This window comes from Nicotiana tabacum, chromosome 10 (genome assembly GCF_000715075.1).
Source record: "Nicotiana tabacum cultivar K326 chromosome 10, ASM71507v2, whole genome shotgun sequence".
Classification (NCBI taxonomy): Eukaryota; Viridiplantae; Streptophyta; class Magnoliopsida; order Solanales; family Solanaceae; genus Nicotiana; species Nicotiana tabacum.
The window spans coordinates 60,084,378-60,104,708 of NC_134089.1; the positions used below are offsets into that span (position 1 = coordinate 60,084,378).

The 20,331-nt window shown below is 37.2% G+C and overlaps 1 protein-coding gene across 1 annotated transcript; it reads right to left on the reverse strand.

Annotated features, from left to right (window-relative positions):
• Positions 1–1,539: 1,539 nt before the first annotated feature.
• On the reverse strand, positions 1,540–19,318 carry LOC107814149 (pentatricopeptide repeat-containing protein At2g30100, chloroplastic). Its single transcript, XM_075222900.1, has 2 exons — positions 18,236–19,318; positions 1,540–2,496 (listed from the first exon to the last, which is right to left on the reverse strand). The coding sequence occupies exons 1-2, from the start codon at positions 18,977–18,979 to the stop codon at positions 1,717–1,719; spliced, it is 1,524 nt and encodes a 507-aa protein (XP_075079001.1). The 5' UTR covers positions 18,980–19,318; the 3' UTR covers positions 1,540–1,716.
• Between the last annotated feature and the right edge of the window lie 1,013 nt (positions 19,319–20,331).

Consider the following 20,331-nt stretch of genomic DNA (forward strand, 5'->3'; position numbering starts at 1 on the left):
TAATGGAGCATTATAGGGATTGGAAGAAGGACTTGCACATGGTATTTATTGACCTAGAGAAAGCTTATGATAAGGTTTCGAGGGAGGTTTTGTGGAGGTATTTGGAGGTTAGAGGTGTGCCCGTAGATTATACTAGGGTGATCCAGGATATGTGTGATGGCATTAAGACCCGGGTTATGACGATGGGAGGGGACTCAGAACAGTTCCATGTCAGGATGGGCTTGCATCAGGGGACCGCGCTTAGCCCATTTTTATTTGCCTTGGTGATGGATATTCTTACGCGGCACATTCAAGAGGAGGTTCCATGGTGATGTAAAAGAAAAATCTATATTAAAGTTTATTAAATTTGGCCAAGGTAATGTTTTAGAGCTCAAGTCCAAACATATGGAATTATTTTCAAGAAGTCCGAGAAGCTCAAGATTGATATCAAGAAGCCACGATTTTTTCCTTCTTAAAATAGGATTTATTTTATTCCTTTTAGAATAAGGATTTTCCTTTTGGTAGGATTCTAGTTTCTTTTCATTGTAGAATATGGATTTTACTTTTCTTAATGTCTTTAGTTATTTTATTTCCTTATCAGAATAGGAAGTGTAGTCATCAAAGAAGAGACCTTAGACCTATATAAAGGGTTCTCATGCCTTTGTAGAGAGAAAATCACGTTTTTGAGACTTGCCCTAATTTTACAATAGAGTGTTTTTCTCTATTTTGTCTTCTTTATCCTTGTTTTTGGTTCCAAGCAAGGTGGTGATAGTCTTTATCTTGTTTTCAACTGTGTGTGGTGTTTCTTTATTATGTTAATTGATTCCAAGTGGTGACTTTAGGAACTTGTTTAGTTCTTGATTTTTAAAGAACACGTTTCTTGATCTAAATTCATTCTTTTGATATCATAGAATCATAACTTTCATTGACCTGGTGCAACAACAATATTTACTCGTTTTGAACGAGTAAATAGTCTTTCTTATAGTTCAGATCGTGATCTTTCACCTCATTTTTGAATCATCAGATTCCGAGTCCTAAAACTTGAGATACGTTATTTCTTGAAATCGACCTACAAACAAGTTTTCGTTTCAAGATCTTGATCCTGGTCGATTGGTTCGTTGTTAACTCGGAAAATCACATCACTAATACATTTTCCAGTTTGCACCAAGTTGGCTGATTTTGGCAATAAAAATGCCTTTGTAATATTTCCAGACAATGTTAGTATTAATAAAAGTAATCCAGTTTATCAAAAAAGAAATTGTTTTTTATTCTCCGATTAGTACAAAACCGCAAGAGAGAAATCAGAAAACCAGAAGCAATGCAAAATAACGTACTACTTCTCCTTACCTAATGAATTCTAAAAGATTCATCTATTTAGAATATAGCACTAATGGCGCCCTAATGAAAAGATACAGGATCACTTCATTTGAAAACTTCAGCATGATGGATAACATAACGACCCCACCTAAACATGCTTCTGCAGGGGGTCCATGATTAAGCTGTAAGTAGCTGGCTTAGTTTGTGAGAAGGAAAAACAAGAAATAGCAGGGACAGACAGCGTAACTGAAATATAGGGAATAGTTTATTTTTCGTTGTGGAGTAGTTTTACATGTACATTATATACGAAATTGAACTTGAACTTGAGCGACTATATATATATATATATATATATATATATATATAGTATACTAGTATAGGCCTGTAACAACAAGAGCACGGTCAGCTTCTCCAAGTTGCTCATAGCATCCTTATTATCCACAATCTATATTTGTTTACGTAGAGATATACAAGACATGGACCAATCAAACTAGCATCTGAAAGGTTTTTGCAAAGGTTGAGGTAAATTTCCAAGCTTCCAGATTGTTGAATTCTTCTCCTTAGTCCCTGCAGCACAGCTGCTCTGTCCAAAAACTCGGGATACAGACCCAGGTCAAGCATCTTAATTACTGTCTCTGCAGCATTCTCAAAATGTCCACCTTTAATATAACCTCTCAACAGCCATGACAATGTTTTCTTTTTCTGTAATGAGCTTGATGCCTCCATTCTGGTGAGCAACCTTGAGATAGGGCCTAGCTCCGGCTCCTTCTGGGAAGCACATATTGCTAAGACAATGTCATGAACATCTCCGCTGACTTCCTTGCCAACTAACTTCATTTGCCACAAATGTCTCTCTGCTTCTATTCCACGCCCAGCACATACATACATTGCAACAAGCCTCTCATGAACCACCCCAAAAAGAGAAGGACCTCCTTCTCTAATCAACCAATTCGACAAACGTACACCCTCAGCCAACAAATCTGCTTCATATTCTTCAATGAGCCTTAGATTTTCTAAATCAAGCTCCGCAATGACACCACTTTTGGCGAAACCTTTCAATTTGCGTAAAGCTTTTCCAAAAACATTCAGCTCTTTTACCACAGCTGTCATTGCAATCAAATAGCTGTATATTTCTGGCTTCAACCCACAATCTCGAATGTCAATAACTAATTTGACTGCATCCTTGTAATTCCCCTCCTCCTGACAGGAAGATCAAAGCTATAAGACATGGATATAACTTGGCAAAGGAAATCCTGGAAGCAGGATAATTCTGCATCACAGCCCTTCAATCTAGTAAATCAGTTGTTCCATCTATTTTACAAATTTTATTTTCCACATAATGCACTGCGTATTAGTAACAGAAAAATCCTCTTACCTTCTCACTCCTCAAATAACTAATACAACTAAAAGACATCATCAACTGAACTTTTTAGCTATTTTAAAACCAAATGTCCAGCCTAAAAGAATTTAGCTAGTTAGGATTGGCCCATGCACTATATTGAAATTTGAACATTGTTGTATGCATATTTTTTTCTCCTTTTCGCTGTTATAAAACATTAATTATCGAACAAATTTTAACAAAGTTAAAAGAAGCTTTTCCCGTCAGTTCTTATTGTTATTGTTTTTGTGGCAATGTTAAGATTTTGAAAAAATAGACATTGATAAAATGTTAATGTATGCAATGAAAAAAATGTTTTCAACTCTATGACTAAAAATAAATTCTAGTGTCTTAACAGTTTGTTTTAAAGATTCACCCGCTCTCCTTATTTTAATTATATACCAAAATTGGTGTTGTATAGACTTACAAATACATGAATTAAACATTCAGAGACTTTCACTTACTCTCTTTGTACACCATCCTCTATGTTTCCCGAGACTTGCTTGTATCTATCCTTATCAGATTGTCCAAATTTACCCGCATAAACTAATCTGCTTTATGTATTTTCAATTCCAAAGTATCTTTCTTGCTCAGATACTTGAGCTCCATTTACTACTGCTAAAGAATCTCATAACCAAGAGAGTTATCTTCTTCAATGATGTTGAACGACTCTTTCACCACTTTTGGTTAATTTCAGAATCATTCAAAAAGTCAGATCACCATTTTGGAATCATGTCCTTGGTCTGAGAGATCTCCTTGCTCTAAATCATGTATACGAACCATTTTCGGAATTAGATCTCACTTGAGATTATTTGGCAAATAAGGTAATGAATCACAACCACAAATTTGTGTTGTTGTTCATTTCATTTAATACCAGGTTACAGCGTGAGAGAGAAATCTTCTACATATATCTCTCATCTCTCTGTCGGTCCTCAAGACCTTCAGGTCTTTCAAACTAAACTTTTCTTGTTCAAAATCTCTAGAAGTCATGTCAGAAATCATAAAACATTTGGAATCCCACATGGTATGCTTTACTGCATAAAACATTTGTTGTACTATGCTATATACTACTCCCTCTGTTCCAATTTATGTAAACCTATCTTAATGAGCACGGAATTTAAGATAGAAATGAAGACTTCTAAAATTTATGGTCCTAAATAAGTCATACTCCCTCCGTTCCAATTTATGTGAAACTATTTCCTTTTTGGTCTGTTCCAAAAAGAATGACTCCTTTCTAAATTTGGAAACAATTTAGCTTAAACTTACAATTCTACCCTTAACGAGAAGCTTTTATAACCACACAAAATACTCTGGGCCCCTTTTTTACTTGTTTAGGACCACAAATTCCAAAAGTCTTCATTTTTTCTTAAACTCCGTGTCCAGTCAAATTGGTTCACATAAATTGGAACGGAGGGGGTAACATTTATGCGGCTATAAATCTTTTGAGACGTGTGATGTTAAACATGCGAGAGTATTTGTGTGACTATAAAAGGTTCTAATTGAGAGTAGAATTGAAAGTTTATGCTAAATTATCTTCAAATCTAGAAAGAGGTCATTCTTTTTTTAACGGACCAAAAAGGAAATAGGTTCACATAAACTAAAACAGAGGAAGTAGTTTTCTTAATTAATTTTTTCCTTATTTGCCAAAGAATCTCTAAAGCGAGATTTGAGATATTTTTAATATTAGATCATATCCACACCTTGGCAACAAGGGGATGCCTTGACCAGAGATATGATATCCCAAAATGGCTATGTTGCACGGACTCTCCTCTTAAGAATAATACTAAATAATTCTTTTTCTATATAATGAACCAAACAATCACTCAAAAGCTTATTATTTATTTGATTCTGCAAATTGGTCTTAACCACTTCATCCTGAAAAATACAATGGAAGCAGCAGAAAAAGATAAATTATTCTACGTACATCACACGTTTGGACTCATGCCAATTGGTTTTGTTTGTCCTTACCATCCCAGAGGTCAATGGTTCAATCCCTGCTGACATATTGCTTTTAAGCACAGATAAGCCAAAAATATCTCAAAATAAACACGCATGAAAAATTGGCGGGGTTTGAACACATGACCTCAATTAGAAGAGAGGTGCTCGACCAGGCGAGCTATGGAGCAGCTTGTGTCAAGCGGTTGCTGGATATCCCATATTTTGTTTCTGCAAATTAATTACATATGCATATTTAGTAAACTTTTCCTACTAAGCGGTGTGACCGCTTGAGCATATGTGTGTCCTCCCCTGCAAACAAGAAAACTGGTAGGACACGCCCTTATGCACATCCGAGTATGCTATTTGCACCCTCAACACCTCCTTCACAGAAAAGACAGCTTCATCCCTCACACCCAACACCAATATGAAGATATGACATAGTTAACAAATCGTAAGGTTGGGCTTCAATCAACTCAGTTCATCTCCATGAGCCGGTGTACAGTATCCCCGCCCTCATTATTCGCCTCAATAAACTTATTCACCGATCTAAACATTACCATGAGCATCGTCTCTTATTGACAATTGTATCCATTTTGAATTCTCAAAAATACCCTTAAAAGTATACTGGTGTACATTAACATGGGAGGATATTTTGTCTTTTTTGCAAAAAGTAAATCCAACATATTTGGTACTGCCATTTCCCCTCTCCCTACTCCCTAATGAGTCGCTCTCTCCCCTCTATCTCTCTTCTGCTTCTCTTCTTTCCCACCCCCTTTGAGATTATTAGATTCTCATAAGCATTATCAAAGTATATGGATATCATGGTCTAATCTCTAAAAACTAAAATGTATGTTTAACTTTGGTACACCCATAATATGTTTGATTAAACCCACTTTCATTACTGCATTTTGTTTGCATGATAGAGATTTTAGGGCGACCTAGGGAAGAAGAAGACGTTTCAACAGCAATGGAGCCTCTAAGATCACTCGTGATCCCCCTTTGAAATCAAGCATTCTCTGCAATTGAACACCATAAGAGTTTGATCTTCTTCATTATTTGCCATATTTTCTTGTATTATGGAAGTGAGAGAGAATTAATTGAAGGCATAGAAACTTAAAGGTTTCATCCCTTATTAGTAATTATATTGCTAATCTCTTCAAACCTGTTGAGAAGGGAAACAAAGAATGGACAAGTAAAAATTTAAAAAGAAGGCTTGTGAAATGAAAGAGAAAAAGTTGGCGGCCGAAGAGGGGGATGGTTAGGGGGAGTCGAAGAGAGAGAAGATAAGGAAAGGGCTGGTTTGGTTCTATTTTTTTGTTAAAAAGAATAAAAAGTCCCCACAATTAATGGAAGAGTAAGGATATCTTGGATAATCCAAAAATGGATGCGGAGCTAAGTTGCTAACCTACTACAGATAGTACATTAGCAAGACCCATATATAACACATATTATACATGTAATATAAAAATAAGTCCATGTTTAATGACTTTGTTCTCTTGTTGTGTGTTTTTGATTGTTGTACTTTTCTAAACATTTGTGCCTTCGATCATAGAATCGAGGGAAGGATCCAATTTGTATACTTTTCTGAACAATGTGCATTGATTTTTTGATCCAGTCTATCTTGATAGTAAAAACTATACATCATCTCATTATTCGCATCATAATATTTGAAATTTTCCTTACACTATGGCAAGACAACATCACAAAACTATATCCATAGCAAACAGCTACAAAAGATCAAATAATAAGTCTTTACTATGGATTTATTAGTCTTTAGACAAATTAAAACTACAATTGTTTCACCGATTGCTTTGAGCCGTACAAGTTGTATCCTTACAACTTACTTGGTATATTTATTTTTATCACAAAAAATGACACATGTTACATATTAGTTTAGTTCATCCTAAGAACTTGATGGATAGAAAAGCAATAGTTGAATAGTTTTGCTACCAAATTTAATTTTTTGACTATGATACCGAGTTGACTAGGTAATATCAACCCCCCACCCCCCACCCCAAAAAAAAACCTCAAACCCTAAACACTATTCAGCTGGAGGTCCCTCTTATTTCACCAATTATCTAAATAGAAAAGGAGGAGAGCTGAGAAGAATTGGATTGAGTGCTATAAAAAAAAATTAGATAATTGGCAAATTAAGCATTGCTCTATATGGTCTCGGATTTCAAATTTTTGGTAGATATTCATTCATTCACGGTATTGCCAGCTACATTGCATGTGGTATTGACAAGAGTGCAGGGGGGCCTATCTATTTTTGACTGAAAAAGTATTTAGGGTTTAAGGTTTTTTTTATTTGGTTTAGACCGTATCAAAGCCAAAAAAATAATTTGGTACAAAATATTCAACCGACCATCTACTATTTTTATTTTCATCATGTTCTTCGAGTGAACAAAATTAATATGTAACATGCATCATTTTTTGTGATAAAAATAAATGTTTTAAGTAAATTTTAAGGATACAACTTGTATGGCTCAAAATAATTGGTGAAATAATTGTAGTTTATTTTGTCTAAAGATTCTTAAATACACACTAAGCATTCATGATTTGATCTTCCATATCTTTTTGTTGTGGATATAGTTTTGCCTTGACACGGTACAAGGAGAAGTTCAAATTATGATATAAATAACAAAATAATGCATGGTTCTTACTATCAAGAAAGATTGGATCAAGAAATCTGGGCACATATGTTCAAAAAAGCACATCAATTGGATCCTTCCCCGATTCAAGATCAGGGCACATATGTTCTGAAAAGCACATCAATCAAAAACACACAACACAAGAACGACGTCATTAAACATGTACTTAATTTTTCATAGAGCACCTATGCAAGCTCACTTTCAAAATTTCATCCATAAAGTCCCACATTCTGTAACACCCCGTAAATTCGGCTCAGGTATGAATGAGTTAAAGGAGTAGTAAGGTTATATTTTGGGCATGTAAAGTCCCATCGGGATGATTATGGGCGAAAATAGTTATTTCAAAATCAAGATGGAAAGTGAGGTGCATAAGATTTGATAAAATCGACTAAGTTTGCAGAAGGTTCGTATTCCAGCAGGTTTTAGTGAAAATGAGTAAGGAATTTGGGAAAACTCAAAGCATGAAAGTTGTAGGCCTTTGAAATAGCTTTCCAACGATATATTATGGAGCCCGAATGGATCTCTGTGCAAAATGTTATGCGCATTTTACAAAACAGTATGTGATATGCGCGCCGGTAGCGCGGCCGTGCTAATTTTGAGGCAGTGCTAATTTTGAGGCAGTGTTACTGCCGTTTAGCGCTGGCAGGCCTCCAGATGTGCGGGTGCGCTAGTGGGGGGTCGTTTTAAAGCTATATTTCGTCCCCCGCAGCCCCAAAACATAAAAACTTGCTCTAGAAAGGAGAACTCTCAAAAACCTAACTCCCTAAGGGTCCTTCCACCACCCAAGGTACGTTCTAATGGTGATTCTAAGTTAATTTCAATATCCCAACATCTTATTAACATGGGTACACCCTCCATATCATTAGATATTCGTTTGGGGCATCATTGTTGAGAAAAGAAACCCTAGAACTCGAATTCAAGAAGATTAAACGTCAAAAAGGTAATGTCTTCGCCCTCTAATTGATTCTAGCATTGGATTAATGATTATTGACTCAAGTTCATGAGGTATGAGTTGATGGGTTTGATAGAAAAGTATGAACAATTATAGGTTTGGCTTGTTGATTATTGATTGTTGATTGTTGATTATTGGTTAAGGGTGTTGTTTACCTTATGGTGATAAAGAATAATGTTGATTATAACTATTTGAGACTTTAGAATTTATCTAGGAGCAAGAGAATGGGTTATTGGGTGTAGAGACACCATTAATAAGGACTATGAAGTTTATGCCACCAAGTGTTTCAGAAAATGTCTAAGTAACCAAAACATGAGTATTATTGCTAATATGAAATCCCTTTGACTTGTATTGATATAGATTAAAGTTGAAAGGGTTGGCGAATGTTGTATTACGCTCAAGAGCAGGAAGTTAAGGTATGTGAGGCTAACTCTCTATGTTTGGGAATGTTAATGATTCTCCCTACATTACGTTTCTTTTACGACGTATCAATTGCCTCGGAAATATAGTTAAGCCTAGTTCCTTGAATAGTTGTAGAACTTCTATTCTCTAGCTTCGTAACTCGTTCATGACTTTCATTCTGAACGTTGTGAGCTCAGTTCGTATTCAATATAGACTTGGGCTTGATGTCCCTAAGTCTCAGTATAGCTTACTCAGTATGTCATAAACAGTTGAAGTTTCAATGTTCATAACCAGTTCAAGAATACATGTCTCATTCTAGTCCTATTCAGTATTCCAGTTTATGTAACTCAGTATGATTCAGTATTTCGGTATTATGTAACTCAATATGATTCAGTATTCCAGTATTATGTAACTCAGTGTGATCTAGTATTCCAGTATCATATAACTCAGCGTGATTCAGTATTTCACTATTATGTATTGCAGTATGATTCTCAGTTCCTGATTTTAAATCCCTGAATGTTGAACACCTATATTTGGGCCTGAGGCCGCAGCTAATGCTTTATGCATCTTTGGGCCTGAGGCCGTAGTTTATGCTTTATGCATCTTTGGGCCTGAGGCCGCAGTTTATGCTTTACGCATTTTGGACCTGAGGTCGCAGTTATGTATACGTATACTTGGGCCCGAATACGTATACTTGGGCCCGAAGCCGCAGTTTGTGCACATATATATATTGGGCCTGAGGCCGCAGTTTAATATTCAGATAAACAGGTTGTTCATCATTCAGAAGAGAGAGTATTCATATCCTTACTTCCTTTCAGTTCAATTATTAGTTACCGTTCAGTCATCAGCTATCATAACAGTTACCAGTTATCAGTTCAGTTTCAGTTTGAATAGTTATCATTTCAGTTATCAATTATAAATTCTCAGTTATCAGCTTAGTTTCAGTTTCAGAATTTATAATTCTTTCAGTTGCTTTGGTATCTTTACATACCAGTACAATTCAAATGTACTGACGTACCTTTTGCCCGGGGCCTGCATCTCACGATGCAGGTAATGATTTACAGGTTGATGATTCAGAGCGCTAGGATTCTCGTACCAGCTATTTGGTGATCCCCAGTTCTTTCGGGGCATTATCATTACTCAGTCTTCAGTATTCACATACAGTCAGTGTTTTCAGTACTCAAATAGAGGCTTCATAGACTAGAGTAACAGTTAGACAAAGTCACGGGCTTTTCATATTAAGCTATGTTGGCTAGAAATATTTTTCAGAATTGTATTAGTATTTCCGCACTTTGATTTATATCATCCAGACTTTCAGTATATCAGCATGTGTTAGTTTATCTTCCGCATTCAGTATGTTATGATACCATATGTTTATTCAGCCAGCCAGTTGATTCGCTCGGTCACATGTAGTCAGGCACCGAGTGTCGTGTTACGTCTAGGCCCAGGTTCGGGGCGTGACAAAGCTTGGTATCAAAGCACTAGGTTCAAGAGTACTAGGGAGTCTATGAAGCCGTGTCTAGTGGAGTTTCCTTTATATGTGTGTGCCGGCCACTCATATAAACGGTTAACTACCAAGACATCCAGGATTGTCTCATTTCTTTCTACTCTAGATCGTGCCATGAAGCTTAAAGCCATAGATTGAATGCCCAAGCAACGCGCAGGAGAAACCTAAGTTCCTAGAGAGGATAATTGCCCATTGGGGTATAATTATGGAGTACAGGTTGGTAAATATGAGACTTGAGAGGACGTTAAAAGTGGGATGCATATGGGTTCTCAAGGAAAATGTAAGTATCAATGATTATAGAGAAATCTTCGCATACTTTAGGTCCGGATTAAGACCCAAGAATCGCCGGATGGTGCAGTAAGTGATTTATCAGACAATGGTATACTCTGAAGGATAAGTTTTTGTATGGTAATCGTATATGTTTTACCTCAGAGAACAATTTCTTTTAATTTTTGGAAATGGAGCCACAAGTTGGATGATGATAGTTGAGATGTCAGACCCTAACATTGGCCATTATAATTTTGGACAGAAAAGAGCCTAAGGGCAAAATACCTAGGAGTCAGAAACGTTTGTTATCACCAAAGATGTGATTTCGTACAACTCATGCAAATGACTAGAAGATATGATGTATGAAATGAGAACCAAGAGCAGCCAATATTGAATTTCAGGGAATGATTTTAAGTTGTTTAGAATTATTCGAATCAGAACTAGAAGTACCACGCTAGTAAGCTACTATAAGAAGCAGCTATTGACATAAGATAAAATATATGGCAGTTCCCCCTTAGGTTATGTGACTAAGTGATTACCGCGGATGTTTATAGTATGATATGATTTTGTATTATATAGAAAGTTTGGGGTTAGATATTCTAATTTTGTTTAAGACAGATGAATTTCCCTAAGTGTGATCCATGTACATAGTTCAAAAAAATGATAGTGTGTGGCAAAAGAATATGGTCAGATGATAAGGGAAGTTAGGAGTAACCTTATGCTTCATTTTAGTTATTCAAAGCAGGAGAAGAAAATATGATGCTAGCAGGTGGTTAGTAAAAGGATATTAAGTAAGTTTTGAGTAGATACAGTGAATTAGCAATTTCAGCTGAGCTAGTAGAGGTGAGATTTGATCCACTTAGCCAGGTTATCTCTAGTGAGTGGATGGCAGTTTGAAAATACTGAACGTATGTGTCAGAGCCCAAAGAGTTTAAGTTAAACCCGAAGTACAGTGGCAGTGGAAAAAAAATCAGCTAGCAGTGAGAGAGCAAACTATAGAAGAATAGCCTTTAGGAATTATTGAAATGTGATTTCTCCAAGATTGACAGTGTGGGCAGAGTTAAATCATTACGATTATGTAGGATAGTTATGAAGACATAAGCTTTCCGTTTATGTAAATAATTTAGTTTTTCCTAGTAAGAAAGATTTCTCAGAAGTAAGTTGGAAGATGAGTCGTTATTGACGTAAAGTGCAAAGAGTTGCAGAAGATAAAGAAAGTCGTTAGAATCCCGAAAAAAAAAGGAAGGATCCGCAAGTATAAGACCTTTGGTTTAAGGGGTGATGTGAAATTTTTTTGTAAGTCCAGTTAGTGATTTGATAGTCAGCATGGGATATGAAAAAGAAAATTAGTTCGGTAATTAGGGAAAATTGTATAATTACCACAGGGATTATGTATAGCATGTGTAAGAAACACAAAGTGAGTAGAATGATCACCGAGCTTAGTTATTGATGATAAAGTGATCAAAGAAAAGCTATAAAATCATGCTTATTTATGTGTTATGAGGGTAGAGCCATTGCACGAGACTTTAATTGTGGAGTACAAGTCAAAGACTTAGATCGCAACAATGCTATAAGTGTTTTCAGGAAATGCTTAGAAATGATAATCAAGTATGGGAAGTGTAGCTCATGATTGAGACAGACAAGAGAAATACGGTGAAATAAGTTCATCGCTTAGCCAAGCAAAGAGTTTGGCTTTCGGATTCTGAAGATGGTGAAATTATTGTCCAGAACAGAATTTGTTCTTCCTTAGTAGCCGAAGTGAAGAAGAAACGGTTTGATGAACCCTACGTGTTGCAGTTGAAAGATTAAATTCACAAGTATAAAACGATGGCTTCTGAATAAGGGGGAGATGATGGTACTTTGAGGTACCAAGTCAGATTGTGTGTTCCAGACATAGATGGACTTAAAGAGGGAAAATCATGTTAGAAGCCCATAATCCCAGATATTCTTTCCATCCAGGTTCCCCAAACATGCATCATCACCAGGGAGATTTATTGGTTGAACGACATGAAAAAGAACGTCGCAGACTTTGTGGCCAATTGTCCGAATTGCTAGCAAGTGAAAGTCAAGCAGTAGAAAGTCTAGTGTTTTCATCCCAGGATACACATACTTTTGAGTGGAGATGGTAAATATGGAAATTTATAACGGGATTATCTTGCTCATTTTAAAAGCATGATTTGATTGGATGATCATAAATCGACTTACCAAGTCAGCACGCTTCTTGCCAGTAAAAACTATAGATTCAGTAGAAGATTATACCAAGTTGTACATTCAAGAAATCCTCTGATTGCATGGGACTCCATTGTCCGTCATTCCGGATTGTGGTGCTCAGTTTAAAATGAACTTTTAGAAGTCCTTTCAGAAAGGATTAGTCACAAGTTTTTCATCCTCAGAAAGATGGCCAGGCAGAGCACATTATTCAAACAATTGAGGATATGTCCTTGATGTTAAAGTAATTGGGATAATCACATACCTCTCATTGACCTTCCTAATAATAACACCTACCATTCTAGTATCAAGATAGCATTGTGAAAGACTATGTATGGGCGAAGGTGTAGATCGCCAATTGGTTGGTTCAAAGTTGGTGAAGAGGAATTGTTGGGACCAAATTTAGTCTATCAGGCAATGGAGAAAGTTAAGTTGATTCAAGAGCGTTTGAAGAAAACTCAGAGCCGCCAAAAGTCTTATTCGAGCGTGCGGCATAGAGACTTAGAGTTTCAAGTTGATGATTGGGTGTTTCTGAAAGTTTCATTTATGAAAAGCGTTATGAGATTTGGGAATAAGGGGAAGCATAGTCTCTGCTATATTGGGCCATATAGATTCTTGCGAAGGATCGGTCAATTAGCTTATGAGTTGGAGTTGCCACCATAATTAGTGGTGGTACAGCCAGTATTTCACGTATCATGTTATAACATTCAAGTTTCCAGTACTCAGATATTCATGTCAGTTCAGTACTCAGATACTCATGTCAGATCAATACTCAGCTACTCATGTTAGTCCAATACTTAGACATTCATGCCAGCTTAGTACTTAAATTACTCAAATATTAGTGCCAGTTCAATATTCATATATCCATGTAGTTCAGTATTCACGTATCCATGGCAGACCAATATTCAGTCAATGCAGTAGTCATTCAGTTCAGCATTGCAACAGTTCAGTAATCAGGTATTTATTCAGTTTAGTATACAAGTGTTAATGAAAGTTCATGTTTCCACCAGACCCGTTTAAGGTCCGGAGTTAGCAGAAGTTACAGTCACGACAATCATTCGAGGACGAATGATCCCAAGGGGGAGATAATGTAACACCCCGTAAATTCGGCTCAAGTATGAATGAGCTAAAGGAATAGTAAGGTTATATTTTGGGCATGTAAAGTCTCATCGGGATGATTATGGGTGAAAATAGTTATTTCAAAATCAAGATGGAAAGTGAGGTGCATAAGATTTGACAAAATCGACTAAGTTTGCAGAAGGTTCGTATTCCAGCAGGTTTTAGTGAAAATGAGTAAGGAATTTGGGAAAACTCAAAGCATGAAAGTTGTAGGCCTTTGAAATAGTTTTCCAACGATATATTATGGAGCCCGAACGGATCTCTGTGCAAAACGTTATGCGCGTTTTACAGAACAGTATGCGATATGCGTGCCCTTAGCGCCGCCGCGCAAATTTTGAGGCAGTGTTACTGCCGTTTAGCGCAGGCAGGCCTCCAGATGCGCGGGCGCGCTAGTGGGGGTCGTTTTAAAGCTATATTTCGTCCCCCACAGCCCCAAAACATAAAACTTGCTCTAGAAATGAGAACTCTCAAAAACCTAACTCCCTAAGGGTCCTTCCACCACCCAAGGTAAGTTCTAATGGTGATTCTAAGTTAATTTCAATATCCCAACATCTTATTAAGATGGGTAAACCCTCCATATCATTAGATATTCATTTGGGGCATCATTGTTGAGAGAAGAAACCCTAGAACTCGAATTCAAGAAGATTGAACGTCAAAAAGGTAATGTCTTCACCCTCTAATTGATTCTAGCATTGGATTAATGATTACTGACTCAAGCTCATGAGGTATGAGTTGATGGGTTTGATAGAAAAGCATAAACAATTATAGGTTTGGCTTGTTGATTGTTGATTATTGGTTAAGGGTGTTGTTTACCTTATGGGTGATAAAGAATAATGTTGATTATAACTATTTGAGACTTTAGAATTTATCTAGGAGCAAGAGAATGGGTTATTGGGTGTAGAGACACCATTAATAAGGACTATGAAGCTTTATGCCACCAAGTGTTTGAGAAAATGCCTAAGTAACCAAAACATGAGTATTATTGCTAATATGGAATCCCTTTGACTTGTATTGATATAGATTAAAGTTGAAAGGGTTGGCGAATATTGTATTATGCTCAAGAGCAGGAAGTTAAGGTATGTGAGGCTAACTCTCTATGTTTGGGAATGCTAATGATTCTCCCTACATTACGTTTCTTTTACGACATATCAATTGCCTCAGAAATATAGTTAAGCCTAGTTCCTTGAATAGTTGTAGAACTTCTATTCTCTAGCTTCGTAACTCGTTCATGACTTTCATTCTAAACGTTGTGAACTCAGTTCGTATTCAATACAGACTTGGGCTTTGATGTCCCTAAGTCTCAGTATAGCTTACTCAGTATGTCATAAACAGTTAAAGTTTCAGTGTTCATAACCAGTTCAAGAATACATGTCTCATTCTAGTCCTATTCAGTATTCCAGTTTATGTAACTCAGTATGATTCAGTATTCCAGTATTATGTAACTCAGTATGATTCAGTATTCCAGTATTATGTAACTCAGTGTGATCCAGTATTCCAGTATCATATAACTCAGCGTGATTCAGTATTTCACTATTATGTATTGCAGTATGATTCGCAGTTCCTGATTTTAAATCCCTGAATGTTGAACACCTATATTTGGGCCTGAGACTGCAGTTAATGCTTTATGCATCTTTGGGCCTGAGGCCGCAATTTATGCTTTATGCATCTTTGGGCCTGAGGCCGCAGTTATGTATACTTTATGCATTTTGGACCTGTCACAGTTATGTATACGTATATTTGGACCCGAGGCCGCAGTTTGTGCATATATATTTATTGGGCCTGAGGCCGCAGTTTAATATTCAGATAAATAGGTTGTTCATCATTTAGAAGAGGGAGTATTCATATCCTCACTTCCTTTCAGTTCAATTATTAGTTACCGTTCAGTTATCAGCTATCATAACAGTTACCAGTTATCAGTTCAGTTATCAGTTATCATTTCAGTTTCAGTTTGAATAGTTATCATTTCAGTTATCAATTATAAATTCTCAGTTATCAGCTTAGTTTCAGTTTCAGAATTTATAATTCTTTCTTTCAGTTGCTTTACATACCAGTACAATTCAAATGTATTGACGTCCCTTTTGCCCGGGGCCTGCATCTCACGATGCAGGTAATGATTACAGGTTGATGATTCAGAGCGTTAGGATTCTCGTACCAGCTATTTGGTGATCCCCAGTTCTTTCGGGGCATTATCATTACTACAGTCTTTAGTATTCACATACAATCAGTGTTTTCAGTACTCAAATAGAGGCTTCATAGACTAGAGTAACAGTTAGACAAAGTCACGGGCTTTTCATATTAAGCTATGTTGGCTACAATTTTCAGAATTGTATTAGTATTTTCGCACTTTGATTTATATCATCTAGACTTTCAGTATATCAGCATGTGTTAGTTTATCTTCCGCATTCAGTATGTTTTGATACCACATGTTGATTCAGCCAGTCAATTGGTTCGCTCAGTCACATGTAGTCAGGCATCAAGTGTCGTGTTACGTCCAGGCCCAGGTTCGGGGCGTGACACATTCTTGTTGTGCCGGAGGACATTATGGATAATTCCCTAGGTTGTGATATTCTTTTACTACTAAATTCTGTGAGTGAACATTAGGCTTAGGTAACACATCCATATTTGGTTCTTAAAACACACCAATCGAGTTTTCTTGAGCTTTTTTTAGATGAGTTTGCACAATTGTCATTCGAAGCCTTTCCCGCACTACTAGTACAATAGTACCTGGCATTGAAGTCGACGAACGTACCCCATATCTTTGGATATCATTGGTCCTACTTGTTTCATGCTCCCTTGAAACTGACCCAGATCGGCATATACTTTGATGGATAATATTGCCCAAAAGAAGACTTGGGGATCAACATCATTTATAGCAAGTTGGCTATATGGACTAAGCCCAACATCCATCTCAGAAGTGGGTAAAACGTATTATCGTATCTGACCCACCGGTAAAGGTTTGTTTATCTCACATTGATCGGACAAGTAACTGCCTTTCCGTATAAGATCAGAGCAAGCGAATATGTCAACCGAATATGAGAATAAGAAAGCTAAGGTATAAAGAGGAGAAAACCAAGCGAGCATAGAACTATTACAGCACTGAAATGTACAATCTAGATCACAACATGAAGGTGGTACGGACCCATAAACGCCGCAACCTTTTGTATATATGATGGAGATCATACAACATCCTTCATCTATCATCCATTAATAACACATATACACCAATAACCTGTCAATTATTTCATTTATTTTCAATTTCTTTATCAAGATCTCGCTAACTCCAAACATTTGTAGTCATTTTTTATCACTACAAGCATTTACAGGTTTTGTTATATTCTTTTGTTTTAAATTCTTGCAGCTTCGGTACTTTACAGGTTGTATCTTCTCTATCTCTTTACTTGCCGTAGTGCAACAATTTTGATCTTTCAGCATTAGGACCTATTACATATCACAACCTAGGCCCAACTGCAAAGTCTTGTCTGTTCTAGCCCAACCTTTGGGGCCTCATGTTTTTTCCTCTCCGAGCTTTAACCCAAAAAGCGCCTTAACGGTTGGGTTCTTGTACTTGCCATTACATGGTCCCCAACTTTTCCTCCCAGTTTGACGTGGAATTCGCCTAAGGCAAGCTTGACAGAGAATTCAACCGCCAGCACTTCGTAGATGTCACACTCATAAGGGACTCAACGTCGTGCTGAGTTTTCCCCACCACCATATTAGAGGAGGTACCGGCAATGATACCAGTTGTCATGGTCCAGCCTAACTGCTAAAATATTGTCCACTCTGGCCCAACAATTATGCCTCACAACTTTGTTCTCTTAAGCTTTAACCCAAAAAGCACTTCAACAATTAGAACCATGCACTCGCTTTTATATGGTACTAACTTTCTCTTCCCATTTCGATGTGAAATTTGTGTAAGGCAAGCTTCACAGTAAATCTCCTATTGGGTTCAACTACCAGTGGCCATAGGCTGTTACTGGACTTCCAGCGAAGTGACCCTTGATCCCGTAGCAAAGAAGTAGAGTCCCCTCGTCAACATTAATCGGCAAACTTTATTTTGGAAATCATAATTCATGAATTTGGCTGCCACAACCTATCCAGAGTGACTCAAAAAGATTTGCCAACAAACATTCCACAAGTAATCTTATTTCAAGTGGCACAACAAGGCACACATGTTTCTCACAATAAGGATGCACAACGATAGAATACATAAGAAACTGTCCTACTAATATCATGGGGGTTATTTGTTTCATTCCAATACCATCTACAGCTAGGAAGAGAAATCCTAAGCTGGATTTGATAGTAACTTGTTTACTAAGCATAAGATAGCATGACATTAACATGACCAAACTGAAGGACTAGAAAAGAATACAAGATAGTCAAAGGCAGGACTCTTTTTTCTTTTAATCAAGAGTCAAAGCCAGGACTCTATGACATCACCTTTTTAATGGGAGAAATACACCAAATATTTACTGCTAACAAGTACTTAGCATTAAATTCAATGAGTATATAAGAATTACCATCATTTTCCAGGCAAGATAACCAGTGGGACCAGCCTTATGCCCATCTCCGTTGCCATCTGAGTAAGCAATCTGCCTCCTCAACACTTCCTTCACAAAGGACACAACTCCCTCCCTCTCACCTGCATCCCAATACAAAGAAATAACCTTCTCAACCATACTAAATTTGGGGCTCAACCCTACACAGTCCATATCCTCCAGCAAGTCCACTACATCCCCGGCTTCACTCTTCGCCCCAATCAACTTCTGCACCCATCCACACATTATCGAAACCATCAGCTCCATTGTCTCCTTATCAACTCTATTCTCTTTCCTTAGCCACTCAAACACCTCCAAAGCACACCATGAGTCCCTCCCTTCTTGCGCAAAGTATACCAACACCAACTGCAACTCTCTATCAGATAACCTCTCATTCATTTCCTCAAGAACATCTGACGGTTCTCTTGTCATTCGTTCTAATTCCTCAATTGCCTCGAAAAAACCTTCACTCATCTCATTCTCATCGTCGCTCGTCACAAACCTATCCAATTCAACAGAATTATACAATCTAAATTCCCAGATTTTATTCCTCCTCGGAGTAACAAAACTAGGGTTCTGACTACAATCTGCACCCAGAACCTTTGAACATGATTGACTCCTCAATTTCAACCAAGTCTGAGGAACAACCAAACGACGTCGTCTAGGAGAAACAGCGTTAGTTATCCCGAGGTAGGTAAAACATGCAATCTCATTAATAGTAGCCATATATCAGCTTGAAAAAACACCAGAAATAGGAAAGTAACTGCTCAAAGAACGGGATGATGAACGGTTGAACTACAATTCAGTTGCTTCTATTCCATTTACAATTTCTCGTCAACCAAACGGGAGTAGTGGAAAATGAATAAGATGTTGCTTAAGGAAAAAAGTGCTGTTTTAAAGTCGTAACATAGATGAAGGAGTGAAAGGAAAGATATTTGAGATTCAAAGAGACTCAAGCGGCGTTGCTGCCATGGCGGCTAAAGAGCCAGCCGAAGAGACAACAAACAGCGGCACAGAAATGATGTTGACTGTTGCTGCGTGTAACGTGTTCACTTGCAGATAATTCAAGGAATTTTTGATGATTTTAGGATTAGAAAATATAGGCAATGACTTTAATACCCTTGAAAGCGAGATTTCTTTTGTTGACGTCAATAATGGGGGAAAAGGCCAGAATTGTCCCTCTACTTTAGTAAATTATCCACGTTTGTCTCTGGTTTTAATATCTGTTTAAATATGTCCCTACCGTTAAAAAATTAGATAAATTTATCCCTAACCCTAACAGAATTCCAACGTGGCACCTGGTCCTACTCTTTGATTGCCAACTAGACAAATTAAAAAACTCATACCCATTCAAATAGCTCATTACCCAGGCCCATTTTCCCTCTTAAAACCTGTTTCTTCTTCCACCCCACCCAAAACCACCTCCCTTTACCATTACAATCCTAATCCATCAATGTAAAGCTTCATCAACAACTTACAATGCCTAGCCAAATAAATAACTCAGTATACATGCATCCAGGAGCCTTCACCAAAAGCAAAATCCCCAAAGTGAGGTTCACGCACTTAAGAGAGATAAGGAAAGCCTTCGTTATTTATTCTAATCGAATTTCTGTGACAATAGAGAGCGAGTTTGGTGACTGAATCGAAACAAGAGAAGATGGCAGGTAAAATCGAGAGTATTTTAGCTTTTGCGGTGAGGAAGAGTCTTTTATGGTTTTTCCCCTCAACTCAGAGCCATCTCCGACAGACGAGGGAGAATTTTCTACGGTGGCCTGAGGTTAAGTACTGGAAAATTATGGCTAAATATTTGTCGGGGAATACGTCAGTAAGAAGATTGGTCCATTCAGACTATAAAAAAAGTTTATTTTTTAAAATGACGTTGTATTGTGCCAACCGAATTTTTAACAACGCTGTGAAAAATATATAAGACGGAGGTGATAACTGATTCTAATGGAGCTCTTCGCAATGAGATGAGAAATTGGGCAGGTTTAATATTGAGGAGGAAAAGTGGCCTCTAGGTCTTTTTGGGGTGCTTCGTATTCTTGGGTTAAAAAAATAGAATCTTTTTTTGTTTTTGA

Coding starts and splice junctions, on each gene's coding strand:
- LOC107814149 (XM_075222900.1), bottom strand. CDS start 18,979: ATGGCTACTATTAATGAGATTGCATGTTTTACCTACCTCGGGATAACT. Junction 2,497..18,235: donor ATCTTGCCTGGAAAATGATG/GTAATTCTTATA, acceptor TCTTCCTGTCAG/GAGGAGGGGAATTACAAGGA.